Consider the following 16,559-nt stretch of genomic DNA (forward strand, 5'->3'; position numbering starts at 1 on the left):
TTTAAAAGCATTTGTAGAGGTTTTATATCAAGAGGTTTTTCAGGGTATCGGGCTGTTGTTTTGCTGGAAATGGAAGGCGTCTGTTTCTCTGTATGATCTGAAAGCTGATTTGGTGCTGGTTCTTCCCATGTCCCTTCCACAGAGGGTCCAAGTGGGGAGCTCTGTGTCTCCCTTTGCTCAGTATGTATTTGCTCAGTGAACCCCCGGGATGGAGAAATCTTTCAGTCGCCAGCATTGAAGGCGTAGGAGGGAAACGCAGAGGATAAAAGGATTGTGCGGTGATGGGAGGATTCTGTCTGGGAGAGCTATTCGGGCATCTCCAGAGCACTGAGTGGTACGAGGGATGGTGGCTCACCCCGCGCACGTGGTGCTGAGCCTGACGTTGCAGACACGCCCCAGCGAGGTCATCTCAGGCCGTGTTCTACATCGAGTCACTTACCACTCAGGAAATGCTTTCTGTTGCAGGCACTGCTCTGAGCACTGGGGATACTGGGGAATAAGACAGAGTTGGGGGAAGAATGGGCAAGCCATCACCAAATACGTAGGGGGGCCTCTGAGTGCTGTGGGGCGGAAGTAAAGCCGTCCCGGGTGGGAGCTGTTTTGTGGAGAGAGGCCTTGGGTACCAGAAGACGTGGGTGTCCCGGCTACACTTGCGGGGAGGGGGCAGGGTTGGGAGGTAGAGGCAGGCTTGGCACGTTCTAGGAAAGGAAGAGTCCACGTGGTGAAATGGAGGGGCGGGCCCAGTGCAGGTGAGGTGAGAAAGTAGCAGGGCGCGCGCAGCAAGGGCCTGTGGGCTGTGGCGTGAGGACTTTGGTTGAAGTTGTAACAAAGCTGTGGCCCGTTGGCATGCTCTGAGCGATAGAATCTGAACCACGTGTTAGGAGGATGGCTCTGCGTGCCGTGTTGGATGTCGACTGGGGCACAGGTGGAGGCGGGGAAGCAGAGCTTCAGGGTATGGGTGAGAGACGACGGGGGCATGGCTGTGACCAGGACAAGCTCACCTTCCTTCCCCGCAGCTGCTGTCTCCCGGGGCAACCTCGCCGTTCCCTGTGCAGCCAGATTTGTTCTTACTCCCTAGGTTTTCAAAACTAAACTATCATTGAAGGATTCAAACGAAAGAGGGTCCACAGGGGAAGGGCTGTGACTGCGAGACAGGAGAGTGGGCACCTGAGGTCCCTGTGATGGACGTGGGTATTGGTCTTACGACTTTCAGACTCACGTGTATGGTCCTAGGAAGAGAGTGGGGAGCGGTGTAGACCACACCTGGGCGTGCTCTGAACTGGATGCTGGTGGCAGTGGGGACGATGTGGGGGTGCAGGGGATTCCTAAGAGGGGGAGTTGCTTGTGGCAACAGTGGCCTTTCGTTGTAGACCGTCAGGCAGTCTGGTTTATGGATATCTTTCCTTTAGAGGCTGGACAGACTCAGGGGCACCGGGACCTGAGCTGGGAAGTGTCCAGGTCACAGGGTCCAGACAACTCATTTTGCTTCTTGGGCTTTTGTAATTTTTTTCTTTTGCTTGCCCTTGTGTAGTTTGAGGTCCACGCTGACATTTGGGCATGCGGTCTGCATGACTTATGCCCCGACAGGTGGCCCATATCCTGGGAAGGGGCCTGTTTTTCCGGGAACTTCTTCATGGGGCCTCTCAGCTCTTGCAGCCCTGGAGTTGGGCACCTGCTTTCTGGCTCCGCAGCGTGCAGAGTGATACGTTTCCGTGGTGGCCACGCTTGTCACACCGCAGAGCCAGGAGGAGGCCCTGGGAGCTGCCCTGTCCTGTGTATCCAGCCGGTGCCCATTCGTCACACTCTCAGTGCCAGGCGCTGCCCTGAGGACACAGAGCCCTGGGGCGCCACCGACCAGTGGGGGCGACAGACACGTGGACACAGGATGCGACGTGGTTCCCGCTGGGGGCTGACGGGGGAGAGGGCTTCACGGTGGTGGCCCGGGTGTTGGGATTACAGGACGAGGGGGTGAGCCGAGTTGTCGGGAGCCTGGGGGCCTGGGTCTTCTCCGAGAGGAGAAGCCTGGAGGGCTGGAGGCCGCCGGGGGGGGGGCTGCCGCGGGCAGGGGGGCTGGTGTGTTGGCTCCGGGGCGTGTGTTCATGACGGGAAGGGGGAGCGGTGAGGACTGGGAACCAAGGCAGGTCCCGGGGGCTCCCGGCTGCTCGGGGATCCTGAGTCTCGCTGCGGGGAAAGGGCTTTTGTGGGCCCCTGGGATGAGCTGCGGGCTTTGTTTAGAATCACTGACTGCAAGAAGCCCTGTGAGGAGAACCTGAGAGACAAGGGAAGGGCGTGAGGCTCGGGGGCCAGCCCAGGGCGACACTGGTAGGAGGAGGTGTGCGGGCAGAAGCGGGGTGGAGGTCGGGTCAGGAAGGCATCTCCCCGCGGCCGCGCACCTGGGGCACCCGGGGCGGCAGGAGCAGGCGGGAGTCGGGGAGGCCGGCCTGAGGGTGAGGTCGGAGGGTCACGGTGGGAGCGGGCCTGAGGGCACGGGACGGGAGCGGGGTTGGGGAGGAGGCTGACGAGGAAGTGGCCTCGCTGGCCAGCTTTGAGCCCCCGTGTGAGCGGGCCCCGCGCTGTGCCCACAGGAAGGCATGACGGTTCTCGTCGCTGCTGGTAGGTGAGGCCCTGCGGCTCCGGGAGGGCAGGCGAGGCCACGGCGTCTGCCGTCCATGGCAGGCAGCCCTTCACGCCCAGGTCCCGGCTGGGGCCGCGGGGCCTCCCGTGCAGCCTGGGCCGGCGGCTCGCGGCACAGTTCACGTGTCAGCACTGCCCCTTCAGCTGTGTTGTGGCCCTGGGGCCTCCACTAGTGCGGAGCGACCTTTTTAGGAGAGAAAGGAGCTCGGGTTTTCATAGAACAGAAGGACTTGTAACGTCGGTTTGGTTTGGTTTGGTTGATCTGGTGGCCTGGGCGTGTGGCTCAGTCCTGTGGCTGGACTGGCTGGGGTTCTGCTGGCCTTCAGCCTCCCATCTGGTCTCCAGGGCCTGCCTGGGGATCTCAGAGGGGCGTGAATACCCAGAGCCTGAGAAGCATTTGTCAACGCATTTTTCATTCACACAGCCCCTCCGATTTTCTATTTGGAAGTGACCCTATAGACAAATTCATATAAATACCTAGCGTGTGCATGAGCGCCTGCTAATTCTTTTAAGTCATTTTTCAGGCACTGTGCCAGGTCACTTTTTGTTACTGTGCAGCCCTCCCTTGGGGTAGACAAACTGTGAGTCGGTCTCCACTTTACCGATTCCATCTCTTTCCAATTTAAGGAGGCCAGATGCTATTAAGATACTGCGTTCTTTCCATGAATCCGATCTTGTCCAAGACAGTTGCTAGGACAACAGGATCTTCGGTTTTCTCTCCTGCTATTTTTATTTCTTTACTATCTCAGGTTACTATTTTCATTTTCCGTATCAAGTTCCTCTTTACCATTTTTAAAAATAGAGATGTTTAATAACTTTAATATGTTAACACTGTATGTTCTTGCCTTTACGAAGTTCACCTTAATAAAGACAAACTTGCAATAAACAGAAAGGCCTTAGGATCAATGTATCTAAACCTGCCGAAGGAGAAAGGTACAGACTCTGTCGTTTCATGTTTCCTCTCGATGTTCAAACCTTAGTTAGAGCTTAATTTGGTATTTATCTTTTATGTTAAAATACCGATTCTCAGTTTAGAAGTCGTTTAACATGAAAGTAGGTGCTAAATGTCTTCAGTCCGTCCTTCATTAGTTGTGGCTGGAAGAGGCACGCAACCCTCTGCCCTCAGTGCGTGCTCCATGGAAAGCTCATGATCGAAGTCCAGTGTTCATCTCCATGTCCCATTTATATTTCTGCGTGCAGAAAATAACATATGTCCCTTGGAGAAGAAAGTTAGTGTATAAAAGGTGGACCTTCTACCAGGTGCACTGATTTGTGTGCAGTTGCAGGTTTTCACAGGGACCTGCTGGTGCGAAATGATAGGGTAGCGTTTCACACGCACCCTGACCCACCAGGGGTGCCTGGACTTTGCGTGTGTCCAGTCATTACTTTGGTTTTAGAATTTTTAGGACACATCCCGCTTTCAGGTATTTGAATGAGCGCTTGAGTTAGGAGCTTTTCTTCTTCACAGTTAATATGAGTTAAATGCGATTCAGACATTTAAAGTATATGATGTTGTGACACTTGTGGTGTGAAGATAGGACCTCAGCGTGGATGTATTTGTAATAGGCTGTGGTGTTCGTGTGCTAAAAATAGGAGGCACTCATTTTTAAAATAAAAAGATTGTTTTTGAAAATGGACTTTGATAAAATAAGATTTTTTGGAAGTTGATTTCATTTTTTTTATACTTGATTTATGTTTAACGGTAATGGAAAATTGGGGAAATTGCATATCAAAGAAGTGACTTTAATAACTAATTTCTCTGGTGCTCTTCTTTAAAATGAATGAGAAATTCTTAGCCGGGCTCCTCAGCGTTCATATGCAATAATGAGTAGCAGGGGTGGGAGATTGGAGTCCCCGAGCCACCCCACAGTTAGTTAGTAGTTTTCAGCTCCTTGGTGCATCTGGAGAGAGCAGAGTCAATAGTACCTAATAGTACTATTTACTGCTCCAGTGGAGTAAAGCAGATCCAGAAGAGGCAAGGCGTAGTCCATCCTTTTTTAAAAAATTCTCCTTTTTACGGTAATACAACACAGGATTTGATGCTAGAATTACTACATATATTTAGTCCTCCAGGAAAACTCTTCCAACCAGGAAACCCCGAGCATCACTGACTACCCCTGAGGTGGTGCTAAGAAATAAAAGTGCCCCCGCTCCCCGGGTAGTTCTTTGAGGCACACGTAAAAGGGCAGGAAAAGCGGGGCCTTCCCAGGGCAGGGTGGTTGTGGACTGGACCCTGACATGCGTCCTGCAGTCTCACAGCGGCAGAGCTCAGTGTGTACCGGCTGACAGGAGGGGAAAGCTCCACGTGGTGCAGGGACTTCACGTGCTAACAGCGCACGGAGACGTGCCGTTTAACACAGCGGATATCTGCAGGGGGTGGTGGGCAAGACATTCCTGGATTCGAGGGTCAGAGCATCTGGGCTCGGGTGTCAGCCTGCCCCTTCTCGCCCGGTGACCTCGAGCGCGTCACTTAACACCTTTTACCTCAGAGACAGTGCCTGCCTGCTGACCTCACGTGTCTGATCCCAGACGATGCTGGGAATGGGACTGGTAGGCAGGCCGCCCTCTAGGATCCAAGTCCATCTTGATTGCGGCAGGCGTCACCAAGGTGGGTACCCAGAGGATGGGACAGTGGACTCGGGAGTTCCCAGGAGTGGTGCTGGCTCCCTCAGCTTGAGGAAAGGTGTCGTGGAGGAGCGGGCATCGTTTAGGGCAGGCGTTCAGGAGGAAGAGATAGATGCTCAGGAGGGCGCTCCAGGGAGGGCAGCCAGTGCTGGGGAGAGCGGGTCTGCGCACGTCCAGGAGGCTCGCTTGTGGGCCCGTGAGGACTCTCGATTTGTCTGATGGGGGCTGAGCAGCGGGGGTGTGGTCGGCTTTCTCCCAAATGGTATTTCCAAGGGCATCGGGTCATCAGACTCACTGGGTGTTCTTTCCTCCCGAATCGTTAGTTTCCATAAAGCGGCAGTTTTCTTACGGGACTTCTTTCCTGAGAGTGATTCTCTAACTGGTAGTTAACTGCGTGCAGTAGCAGCTGGGGCTGGAGAGTTAGACGTTCTCTGAGCAGAAACCGAAGTACCGGCACCGAGGTCATCCATTGAAGGGGGCGCGCCCGTGGCCTTTGTGCTGTCAGCCGCCTCCGGTGAGGGGCTTCCTGGGTCAGGGCGAGGCGCTTCCGCTGAGGGACCCGCTGCTCCTGACCTGCTCACGTTTCAGCCCTGCAGCAGCGTCTTACTCCCTCTTTCCCTGGCTTCTGTGTGCTAGTTGATTGTTTTCCGTGGTTCTGTTTCATTCCCTCCGTTGACCTATCTGCTGCACCTCTTTATCTCATCGTTAGTGACTGCTGTGAGGTGTGCAGTGCACACCTTTACCTTGTCACGGTCCCCCAGAAAGCCAGCATCGGGCCACGTCACACATGATGTGAGCCCCTCGCAGCCGGCTTCTCTCCCCCTTTCTGTCCTCTGTGCTGTTACGCGTGTGTATTTCACTTCCACACATGTTAGGAACCTCAGGATATACTGTTACTACTTTGGCTTTAAACAGTTCATTCGAGCTTTTTATTCCGTCTTTCCTCCTTCCTGCCCTTCCTCCTGCAGCTGTGGTTCCTGCTGTGCTCGGTTCCTTCATGCAGGTCCAGGTTTCACCTGGCTGAGCAGAGCCCCCCTTCAATAGCTGAGCTCATACTACAGGCCTGCTAGTGATGACTTCTATTAGCCGTTGTTTAGAAAGATATGTATTTCCATTTCATTTTGGTAGGTTTTTCATTCATCATAGAATTCTGGGTTGACAGTTGTTTTCTGCCAACACTAAAGATACTCCATAGATTCCTGGCTTGCACAGTTTCTGATGAGAAATATGAAATTATTCTTATCTTTGGCCCTTGTACCTAATGGAGCTTTTTTCTCTGGCTGCTTTTAAGACTTTCCCTTACTCTCTCTATCACTGGTTTTCAGTACTTTAATTATTATGTGCTCCTGTGGTTTCCTCTCTGTTTGTCCAGCTTGGCGTTTATTGAGTTTCTTGGCTGTGAGGGTTTCTAGTTTTCCTATCGTTTGGAAAATGTTTGGTCGTTATTTCTTCAGATCGTTTTCCTCCCCCATCGAGGACTCTGAGTGCACATATGCTGGATGACTTGATCCTGTCCCACAGGTCACTAAGGGTCTGTCCATTTGTCCTTGACCTTTTCTCTCTGTGTCTTGTTTGGGATAGTTTCTGTTGCTCAGTCTTCAAGTTCACTGCTGTTTTCTTCTGCGGTTACATGTAATAATGCTATTAATTCATTGTGTTAGTTTGGGTCCTCCGAGAAACAGAAGCCAGGATGGGAGTAAACACTGATGAGGTTTTGGAGGGAAGCCCCTGTGAAGGATAAAGGGACCAGACCTGAGGTGGAAGGAGTCTGGCCCTGTGACAGGGAAGGGGAGGGGAGGAGATTGGGGAGGAACAGTCCAGGAAGGGTTTGGCCAGGCCGACGGGGTGTCCTAGAGCCAAAGGCTCCTGCTGAAAGAGGCCCACGGCCCACGGATGGGCTGCCATGGAACTTCTGCTGCTCTTGGTCGTGGGCTGCACCCTTACGTGGGAGGCGTGGCCTCTGCATGAACAGGGTGGCGGGCCCAGAGGGTCAGCACCTGGGCCCTCGGCCACTCGGGCCTCCTCACAGCAGGGCATCTGAGCAGCACATCTGCATGGCTGCCACACCTACCCAGTGGAATTTGTATTTCGGGAATCCTGGGTTTTTTTAAAATTCTAGACGTTCTTTTTGTATTTTCCAGTTCTTTCATTATTTTCCTTTTCCATTTAATTTCTTGATTACGTTGAATATTTTTATAGCTGTTTTAATGTCCTTGTTTCCTAATCCATCATCTTTGTCATGTCCTTAGTCTGCTTGATTATTTTCCCCTGGTTACAAGTTACATTTTTCGCTTTCACGTGTCTAGAACATCGGTTGCCATAAATCATGAATTTTTATGTTTATGAGCACTAGGTTTTGTTTCATTCTATTGAAGAGTGTTAGAATTCTTTCTGGCAGGCAGTAAAGATACTTGCAAGTCAGTTTAAGCTTTGGGGGCTTGATGTTTAACCGTTTTGGTGGGTCTAGAGCAGCCTGTCTTCTAGGGAAGGGTTAGCCCGGTCCCCGGTGTGCAGTGAGCGGTCCCTCTGCTCTGGATGGCTCAGCCCCAGGGCAGCTCTTGGACTGCTCACCCGGAGACACCCTGGGACGTCCTTTGCCTGGGGTGCTCTCCACCCACCGCGGGGGCACCGCCCACGCACCCTGCCTGCTGCTCAGCTAGAGACCAAACGCGCTGGATTGACGTGGCTCTTTTCTGCCCAGGTTCTTCCCCCTAGCGCTCAGCCCATGTCTACTCAGTGCCACCAGTACACTCAGGTGGTCCAGTTTCCAGATGCGTGTGGGCCAGGGGTTGAGTCCAGGCCCTATTACTCCCTCGTGGCGGGAACTACAGGCATTACCTGGCATGGGTTGGCCTCTCGCTTGGGCCGTCCCTAGTGGCGCCGCTAGAGGCCAAGGTGACTGAGGTCGTGGCCATCAGGGAGCAGCTTTCCACGCCCGGCGGCTCCAGCAGGACGTGCTCCACCCCATCCTGTCACCCTTGCCCCCCCGTCCTCCTGACCGTGTCCTCTTCTCTGCTGTCCGGGTTGGTCAGGGAGGACTTCTGCATCCCCTCCACTCCTCCAGCACTTTCCACCTGCTACCATCCCACTTCCCAACTGGTTTATATATTCTGTGTATTTTATAAGGTTAGAGAAGATGGGACTTTTATTCGTGTCTCAAAGCAGCCAGGACACAGTGTATCAAGTGTAGAAGGAATGCACAGTTTCCTCCAGGAGGATGAGTGCATATATATTTCTCTTCTCAGCTGGCTTTTGTCCAAGCAGCGGGCAGTTTAAGCCTGTGCCGGCATCTCTAAGCTGCGTGTGACAGCCGTGCCTGGGAGGAGCAGCCTCTGTGAGCTCGGACCTCTTGAGCCACTCCACGGCACCCATGCCGTCCCGGCCTGTAGCGTGTAGAGATGGGCGCCTTTTTGTAAAATCAGAACTCACCCAGGGTTTAAAGTGTCCTCACAGTCAAACTCAGCAGCATCACTTTGTTTCAGCCGCACCACCCTGAGCTCAGACCTACCATGCCTGCGGCTCCCTGGCCTGACCCAGGACAAAACTGACTGCGGGCCCGTGTCCAGGAGCCACGCTCTTGTGCTGACGGTCGGACCAGGTGCCCGCGTCGGCTTCTGAGAGATGATCCCACCAGGAGGTCCTGGGCCACTCCGTCCTCACAGGGCCACAGAGCGTGTTTTCTCAAGTGATGAATGTGGTGGACGGGGGCTGGGAGGCTTGAAGGCTGACTTACAGAAGCAGGTGCAGATATGAAGTGATGAAAAGGAAGAGGCTTTGTTTTGCATTCTCGTTGTGAAACATCCCAAATGGGAACCCTCCTGGGGTTCTCTGTTGGCTTAACTGCACTGAAAGGGAAACCTGAGGGTCTGGGGACCCTTGTCTGGGTATCAAAGGCCAGTTAGGTGCTGCCCCAGGAGGTCCAGAGAGCAGATTTTGTGATGCAGTTAATAGACGCTGGCTGCACTCAGCGGTTCAACATCCTGCGAGTTTTTATTCTCTGCTCTGTGGTTTAAAATTTGATTTGCAAAGAAGACAGCAGAGCCAAACTGTGGCCTCCCGGCCCTTCCTCAGCAGGTGCTGGGGGCTGGCCCGGTGCCGGTGTGCTGGTGTCGGCGAAGCTTGAAAACCTTTCCGATGAAAAGAGATCCCTTTCTGGTGTGATAAAAATTACAGAGCGATAAAAATTAAGATTGTTCTTCTATTGCTGCAGCAGTTGTGTATTCATAGCAGGTGGCTGGGAACGTCTTTGTGGACAGGGAGAGACCATGTGGGGAGATGCACCCGCGGCTCCTGCTTTGTGGCCCCTCTGCCCCTGTCCTGGTTCTTGTTCCCAGGGGGTGGCCGCTCTCCCACGGCCTCAGCACGGCCTCTCTCTCGTTGTACAGACACGCCCAGTGTCTCCGTCATAAAATGCAGAACAAGCTGCATGGGTTTTCTGTAGCAGCTATAACGAACGGCCACAGGCGGAGCGGGTGAGAAGGTGCCCGTGTCATTTTCCGGTTCTGGGGGTCAGAGCACAAACCCAGGCGAGGGGCTGTGCTCCCATTGGGGCTCTGGGGAGCCTCTGCTTCTTTCCTTTCCAGCTCCTAGGGCCCCTCGCGCCTTGGCTCCCGTCCCCGGTCAGGCCGATCTCTGCTTCTGCCACCGCATCTCCTGACCTGACCCTCTCCCAGGACCCTCATGATGACCCTGGGCCCACCTGTCAGTCCAGGGCGGTCTCCCCGCCTCGAGGTCCCGGCTTAATCATGTCTGCACAGGCACAGGGTCTGGGGGTGAGGGCGTGGGAGTCTAGGGGGGATTTTGTGATCTCAGTACCCCCTTGACACAGAGGCTCTGCTCACACCCCGTCTCCACACACAGCGCCCCCTGCTTGCAGGCTCCGGGGCCCCTTCTCTCCTCGGGTTCTCCCCCGCGCCGTCCTCGCTGGGATGGCGGCCCCTCCCTCGAGATGCCGGGCGGCAGCTGTGCAGCTGGGTCTCCAGCACAGCCCCGCCTTCTCGGCCACCGACCCAGCTCCCCACCTGCCCGTTGGTGGTCTCCCCGCGGCGGCCCACGCACTGCTCCCATTCCGCTTGGGAGCCAACCGGGGTGCCCGCCTCCCTGGGGCGCCACCCGCCTCTCCCCCGCTCGTGCTCCGCTGTGCTGCCCAGGCTCTCCTGAGCCCTTAAGGCCCGTGGAGGTCGCTGAGACCTTCGCGCAGGGCCACACTTGCAGCTCTTCCGGCCCAGCGACCACCGTCTGCCGCAGTGCCTGTCGGAGTTGGGGCGCAGGGGCGCCGCCCTCACTCCCGGGTCCTCCCGCCACTCCTGTCCCCTGCTCCTCCCGTGGCCACGCCAGGCGTCCCCGCTCGCCCCGTCCCTGGGCTCTGCTGCTCTGTGTGCGCCCCCCGCCGGCTCCCCCTTGGCGGGCACCGTGGGCCGTCGTGTGCCACTGGCTCCCTTCCCAGTCTCCGCTCAAGAGGATGACTCCTGGGGGGGAGCCGGGTGTTTCCTTTTTCCTCTGTTGTATACCCAGGATGCTCCTAGCACCTGGACGAAACCTTGTGCACAGAGGCTCCCAGGGCCGGAGGCTGCGGTCAGCCTGCACCTTGGTCCTCCCCACTTACAGGTCCCCGCTTCTCTCCGCGTCCTGCAGCCGCGCACGCCCACTGCAGGCCTGTGCACCTGCCAGAGGGGACGCAGGCTCAGTGCCGGGATGGGTAGTGTGGCCGCGGGGCGTGTCCAGGCAGGGCTGTGTCTGGCCTCGGGTGTGACTGTGACCCCCCTCCTTGCACTGTAGCCTTTGCCTCCACCTCGGTGTGGCTGGTAATGAATGCCCTCTGCTGATGAGAATCAAGGAAAGGCGGATTTCTTTTTTAAGCTGCTTCAGTACTTGTTCTCAAGGGCAAAGTGTGGAAGATTTTTGTGTGCAGTATGTAGTATGTACATATCTACTGTTGGACCACATTAACTGGAAGGTAGGAAAAAGAAAACTCCGTATTTTGTCCCCACTGTTAACTGGATGAATCTCATTGTGCTTTGCCTGTTCCCTGCCCGGCCCACGCAAGACTCCTCCCAGCCTGGCCTTCACAGCCAGGCTTCCACGCTCCACGGTGGAGGCCAACCCTGTGACGCGCCATCCCAGCCTGTGGACCCCTCGCCCTCGCCGCAGGCTCCCTTCCCCTGCGAGCCCTCCTGGCCATGTGAGGGAGCCTCTGTGCCCCTCCAGGTCCACCCTGTGTGTGCCCCGCACCCCTGGGGCCCCTGCCCCCGATTTGTGGTGGGGCCCATGGCAGGAGGTGCTGGCAGGAGACGGGCAGGTGGGGCAGAGGGAGGGGCTGAGACATCTCCCCTCCCGCCCTCTCCCCCCCGCAAAGCTGTGGCTCCCCTAGGTCAGTGCCACTTCTGCCCGAGGCTCCATGGCCACCCTCCCAACAGCAGCACAGACACGTGGGTTGGCCGCTGGCGTTTGTAGCCCCCCCCCAGCAGCATGGAGGCTCCCGAGGGCAGGGTCGTGTTGTGCTTCCTTCTGCGGGACCCCTCACCCTTACAGTGGGACCGCCAGAAGCAGGCCCCGCCGGCGCGGGGAGGGGAAGGGTGGAGTGGAGGAAGCCGTCGGGTGAGCTGCGGGGACGGACGGACGTTGTAAACTGCTGGTGACCACGGCTTTCCCTCCCGCAGCTGCCGGGCCGCAGGTACAGCCCTGGGTACAACAAGGACGTGGGGGACAGATGGATCTGGCTGAAGTGACGGCCGCCTCCGTGGAAGCTGCCTCACGAGGATGGAGGTGCACCCAGGCCGCCTGACTCCCCTGGACTCCACGTAGCTTAAAATCGGGGGTGGGAGTGAATGATCCTGAAGTTGCACAGTGGAAGAAACGGCCCAGCAAACAGCAGTCTGCCCTGCAGTGTACTTACGGGAGTGGAAGGAGGCACCCCCATTTAAAGGGGGGGCCCTCCAGCTTTATTCTGGGACGATGATCACTGGGGAGAAACAGTCTGCTGTGAAAGAGCAGGTGTCACTTGGAGAATCTCATTTCATCACAGTCATGCTCTGTGTCAGGCAGGTTTTGTACACTGTGTGTTCAGACTTCCAGAAATAAAACCGTTTCTATGGCACATCTCTCTGTTATACATCTGCCCACACGCATACGTGTCACATACGTGTGTACGCACACACACTTACCATTAGCCAACAGTTTGCTTTGATGTGGTTTGGTTTGATCAAGACATATATTAGGATTGAAGAGTTTTTCTGAAGCATTTCTTCTTTTTGTTTTAGAATGTAACTACTACATTAGAGAAAAAGGAAGAAAGCAAAGAGGAAATACCAAAAAGAGGAAGCAGTTACCCTAGGTTCATAGAGCAGAGTATTGGCTGTGAAAGGGCTTTGGGAAGAGTCTCCTGTGACGGCCACCGTCGCTGGTGGTGCGACTCCTTCCCGAGGGGACTTTCAAGCACAGAGTGTCAGTGGGTAAAACACAAAAGCAAAACATACTCTCTTTATCACCCAAAAGTCAAGTTGTTGATCAAAACTGAGTCACGTGAGAGAAAATCGCACTTGCTTATTCACCTCTGTTGAAACTTAGAAACAAAAGTAAGATTCCCTGAAGGCCAATTGCTGAGGTCCGTGTTTTAGTTCCGGAGTTAAGCTGTAAGTCCTGTTAAATTGGGTTTTCTCCTGTGGAGCCCCACTGTGTTCAGCATGGTCACTCCGAGCCCGCACGTGTCTATTTAAATGTAAACAAATTAAAATCCATGTCCTCAGATGCGCTGGCCACAGCTCAGGTGCTCGGAAGCCACGTGGCCCGTGGCTTCCGTCCCGGACGGCGCAGGCGAGACGGCATCCTCACCGTGGAAGGTGCCCTCCGGTGTGGCTGTGTTGGAGCTCCCGCTGGCCTCCGCACCATCCTTCCTTTCCCTCCCTCCCTCCCCTCGCCCGTCTCTCCCTCTCTCTCTCTTTGGATTTTAAGAACTGAACATAAACATTCCCAGCAGTTTCCGAGTTGGAGTCTAGATTTAGGTGGGCGACATTTTGCGTTTCACTAAAACCCAAAGCGCTTTCACGGTTGACTGAAAGTGCGCCAGGCATGGGGCCAGTCCTGCAGTCTCGTGGCCTGGGCACCGCACAGACCCCTTAGAAAGGGGAGGACGGAAGAGGGGACCACGTTCAACTGTCCTGGCTGCTCTGGCGTCTGGGCTGTAACGGGCCAGCGCGTCCCTTCTCTTGCCGCCGCCCTGCAGTGTCCCTCCCGCCGGGGTCGGCGTGCGTGTGGCCAGAGGACTTGGGTGGCAGACAGGCCTCTCGGGCGGACAAGGCCGGTTCCAGCTTTGGGGGCAGCCTGCATCCCCGACGGGGTGTGGCTCTGTGATTGGTGGGGCTGAGAGGGTGAATGGTGTCACGTTCGGTGGTTCCTTTCCCGTGAGGTTGGGCAGAAGAGCAAGTGGATGGTGCCCAGGTCTGCACATTGAAGCCCTGAGGGGCCCAGCCGACGCCGCGTCTTCCCCCAGAGCTGCCGCGTCGTCGCCTCACAAGAATGCTCGCAGCCCTGAGCAGACCCAGGGTGGCAGTCACACTGCATCCTGAGTGTTTCCTGCTCGAGGATCGGGACGGAACGACGCGGTTACATGTCTTGCAGGTGTGTGTTTCCAGGCGGGAGACTCTGTATTGAGGAAAAAGTGCTCATTCTTTTCCTAAAGTACGTTTTTTGTTCTATCAGGTTTTGTAAGCAGAAAGGTGAGAACGTCGGCTGCCCAGAGGCAAACGACAGACGGTTCCTTGCGTCCACCCTAGCCGGCGGGTCGCCCCGGCCTCACCGTCCCCCGCTGGCCACAGCCGTTCAGCAGTCACCCCCCGGGGCCTGCGGCCTCGTGGTGTGGCCCAGCGAGGGCAGGTGACGAGGCTCCTCAGACGGCAGGTGTGCCGAGGACTCTCTGGTTACGTTGTTCTCATCTAACCTCGAGGGCTGGGGTCTGTGATACAACAGGAATGAAAGGCGCGCCTGCCTTGCCTGCCGAAAAAGCCCCTTTTGTTTGTCAAAAGCCTCCCCCCACCCCCCGTCCCCGCCAAATAGCCCATCAGCCACCAACTTGGCTTGGGACCTTTCTGTGTCCTGTGTCCTTACCAGTTACCCATTTCTGGGCTGGTCGTTCTTAGAGGTGCTTGTACGTGTCAGAACGAAGCAAGCCTTCGGCTGCCTTTTTGTAAGAAAGCACGGTCTGTGCTCGCACTGGGTGCAGATCAGTGAGACTCGGGGATTGGCAGAGCGCGGGTGGAGAGAAAGCTGCAGTTATTGTCACGTTGGGCTTTAGAGGAGACGCCTGTGTGGGCAGCAGCCCCTGGCTGGTCAGGACTGGGTGAATGGAAGCGTGCGCCCGAGGGATTCGGGGCTTTCATGTGGCTGCAAATGAAAGGCGGGAACCTGAGGCTTCCTTCGGGAACATCGGGAAAACGCAAGGGCAGCGGCTCCGGTGCCACCCCGCTGCAGGGACCGCCTGATACTTTTTTGAATTTTGCTGAGGAAAGTGTGCTTTTAAGTCCACATCCAGGACTTGAACCAGAGGTTTCCTTGGGGAGGTGCTGGGGGCTTGGCCAGGATGAACCTGGGGTGTCGGGACCCTCGGGGCTGCAGGAAGAGGTGACGCTTCCCTGCGCAGGTGGTCACCGGGCTCGCAGTTTGGCTCAAGTTGCCGTCAGGATTCTCCCCTCAGGAAGCAGTGAAGCGTGGTCAGACTTTTATCTTCAAACACGTAAATAAATTCCACATCTATACTGTTGACTTGCTAGTTTTGAAATTACTGACGAAAAACTGTAATAAGAGGAATGCCGTGTGTTTCACAAGTGGTGCTTCCGCGTTGAGGCTCTGAAGCTCCGTGCTTAGACCCGGCTGCCGCTGGTAATTTGGAAAGTACTCAGGTTGGTACCACGTAGTTTCATGGAATTAACTTTTTGTTAATCACGAGGCTATGCTAGTGACTGTAATAAAATCCCAGCTTTTCATTTTTAAAAAGGCCTTTTCCTCGGCATGGTTTGCGTGGTGGTGGGTTCTTTAACACGTGGGTGTGTGGAGCCTCCTGGGTCCCAGGCACCGTTTGCGGCCCTGGACGGAGGGCAAAGAAGAAACAGACACCAACCGCAGCTCCAGATGTCGGGTCCCTCATGCGGAGAAGCGCTGGACGCCGTGAGGCTCGGTGACCGGCGGGGCGAGCGTGTCGGCCGAGGAGGTCCAGGCCGGCCCCCGGGGCACCCCAGCACCGACTCGGGAGCTGAGGTCGGGGGACAGCGTGGCTTTGGGAGGTGGCCGGGCCGAGGTCCTGGGAGGATCTGGGCCGGGAAGATGGCCGGGGATGTGACCCCCGGCAAGAGCTGCGTCCGGAGGTGGACGGAGAGCCTGGTGGGTGGGGACCAGGTGGGGCAGGGAAGCACGTGGGGACAGCTGGGAGCAGAGGCCAGGGTCCTGTTAAATTCCGAGTTTTCCACTGAGCCTTCTTGTAAAGTCAGTCCCCACGCCAGAAGTACGCGAGGGTGAGCACGTGCCCGTGCCTCGTTGCTGAGCCTTCTGCTTGGGAAGCGCCGTGAAGAGACGGCTGGGAGTCACCGGGGGCAGCCTCGCCCGGGCTGAGCATTCCCTCCCGAGACGCAGGGACACTCGGGCCGGGGAGGCCACGTCTTCTCCGAGTGTCGCAGTGGAGTGTACAGCTGGAACCCTTTCGTGGGAGTCTGGGAGCCTGAAGGAGGACTTCGACTTTAATCTCCCAGACGTGCGCTAAGTGAGGCCAGGGCCCTGGCCGGACGGGAGCCAGTGCTAAGTCCCCTCCTGCTTGCGCTGCTGCTTCCCTCCTGTTCTCCCTCTGGAGGCGTCACCTGACACGCGGTGAAGACGCCAGTGTTTCTGCTTGAGTTTGTGCGTCTCACCTGTGTGGCCCTGGGGGCTCACCTGGGCTCAGGTGGGCGGCGCGTCAGCAAGGGGGTGTCCAGAGCTCAGTTTTCTGTCGGGGGCCAGGGATGAGTGTGTCTGCGTCAGCGCGGCATGTGTCTCCAGGGATGACTCCAGGCCCCTGACCTGGCCCCGGCCCCTTGTCCTGTTGCTGCCTCCTCTCCTGTCCCAGTCCCGGCGCACCCAGCCCATCCCCCTGCGGCGTGGGTGCATGCAGCCCCGAGCCTTGCTGCTGCCGCCCTTCCTGCCCTTGGTCCCTCAGCGGGGAGGCAGTGCTGCCGCTGGAGGAGAGCATGTCCGCGGAGGGGGCCGATGGCGGAGTCCCCGCAGAGCTCGTGGGTCGGTGGCTGCCCCCTCCCCCAGTGCCGCCCCCGGCTTCTCCGCCT

At 56.5% G+C, this 16,559-nt stretch overlaps 1 protein-coding gene across 1 annotated transcript in view; it reads left to right on the plus strand.

The window, feature by feature from the left end:
- The window catches only part of NDUFA10 (NADH:ubiquinone oxidoreductase subunit A10), a 49,080-nt gene extending 36,704 nt beyond the window's left edge, over window positions 1-12,376 (plus strand). The window contains exon 10 of the mRNA XM_029225534.1: window positions 11,919-12,376. Coding sequence (XP_029081367.1) covers window positions 11,919-11,987 — 69 coding nt within the window. The 3' untranslated portion in view covers window positions 11,988-12,376. The remainder of the gene's footprint in view (window positions 1-11,918) is intronic.
- Window positions 12,377-16,559: the final 4,183 nt, after the last annotated feature.

This window comes from Monodon monoceros, unplaced genomic scaffold (assembly GCF_005190385.1).
Source record: "Monodon monoceros isolate NGI ecotype Baffin Bay Population unplaced genomic scaffold, NGI_Narwhal_1 Super_Scaffold_16, whole genome shotgun sequence".
Taxonomy (NCBI): Eukaryota; Metazoa; Chordata; class Mammalia; order Artiodactyla; family Monodontidae; genus Monodon; species Monodon monoceros.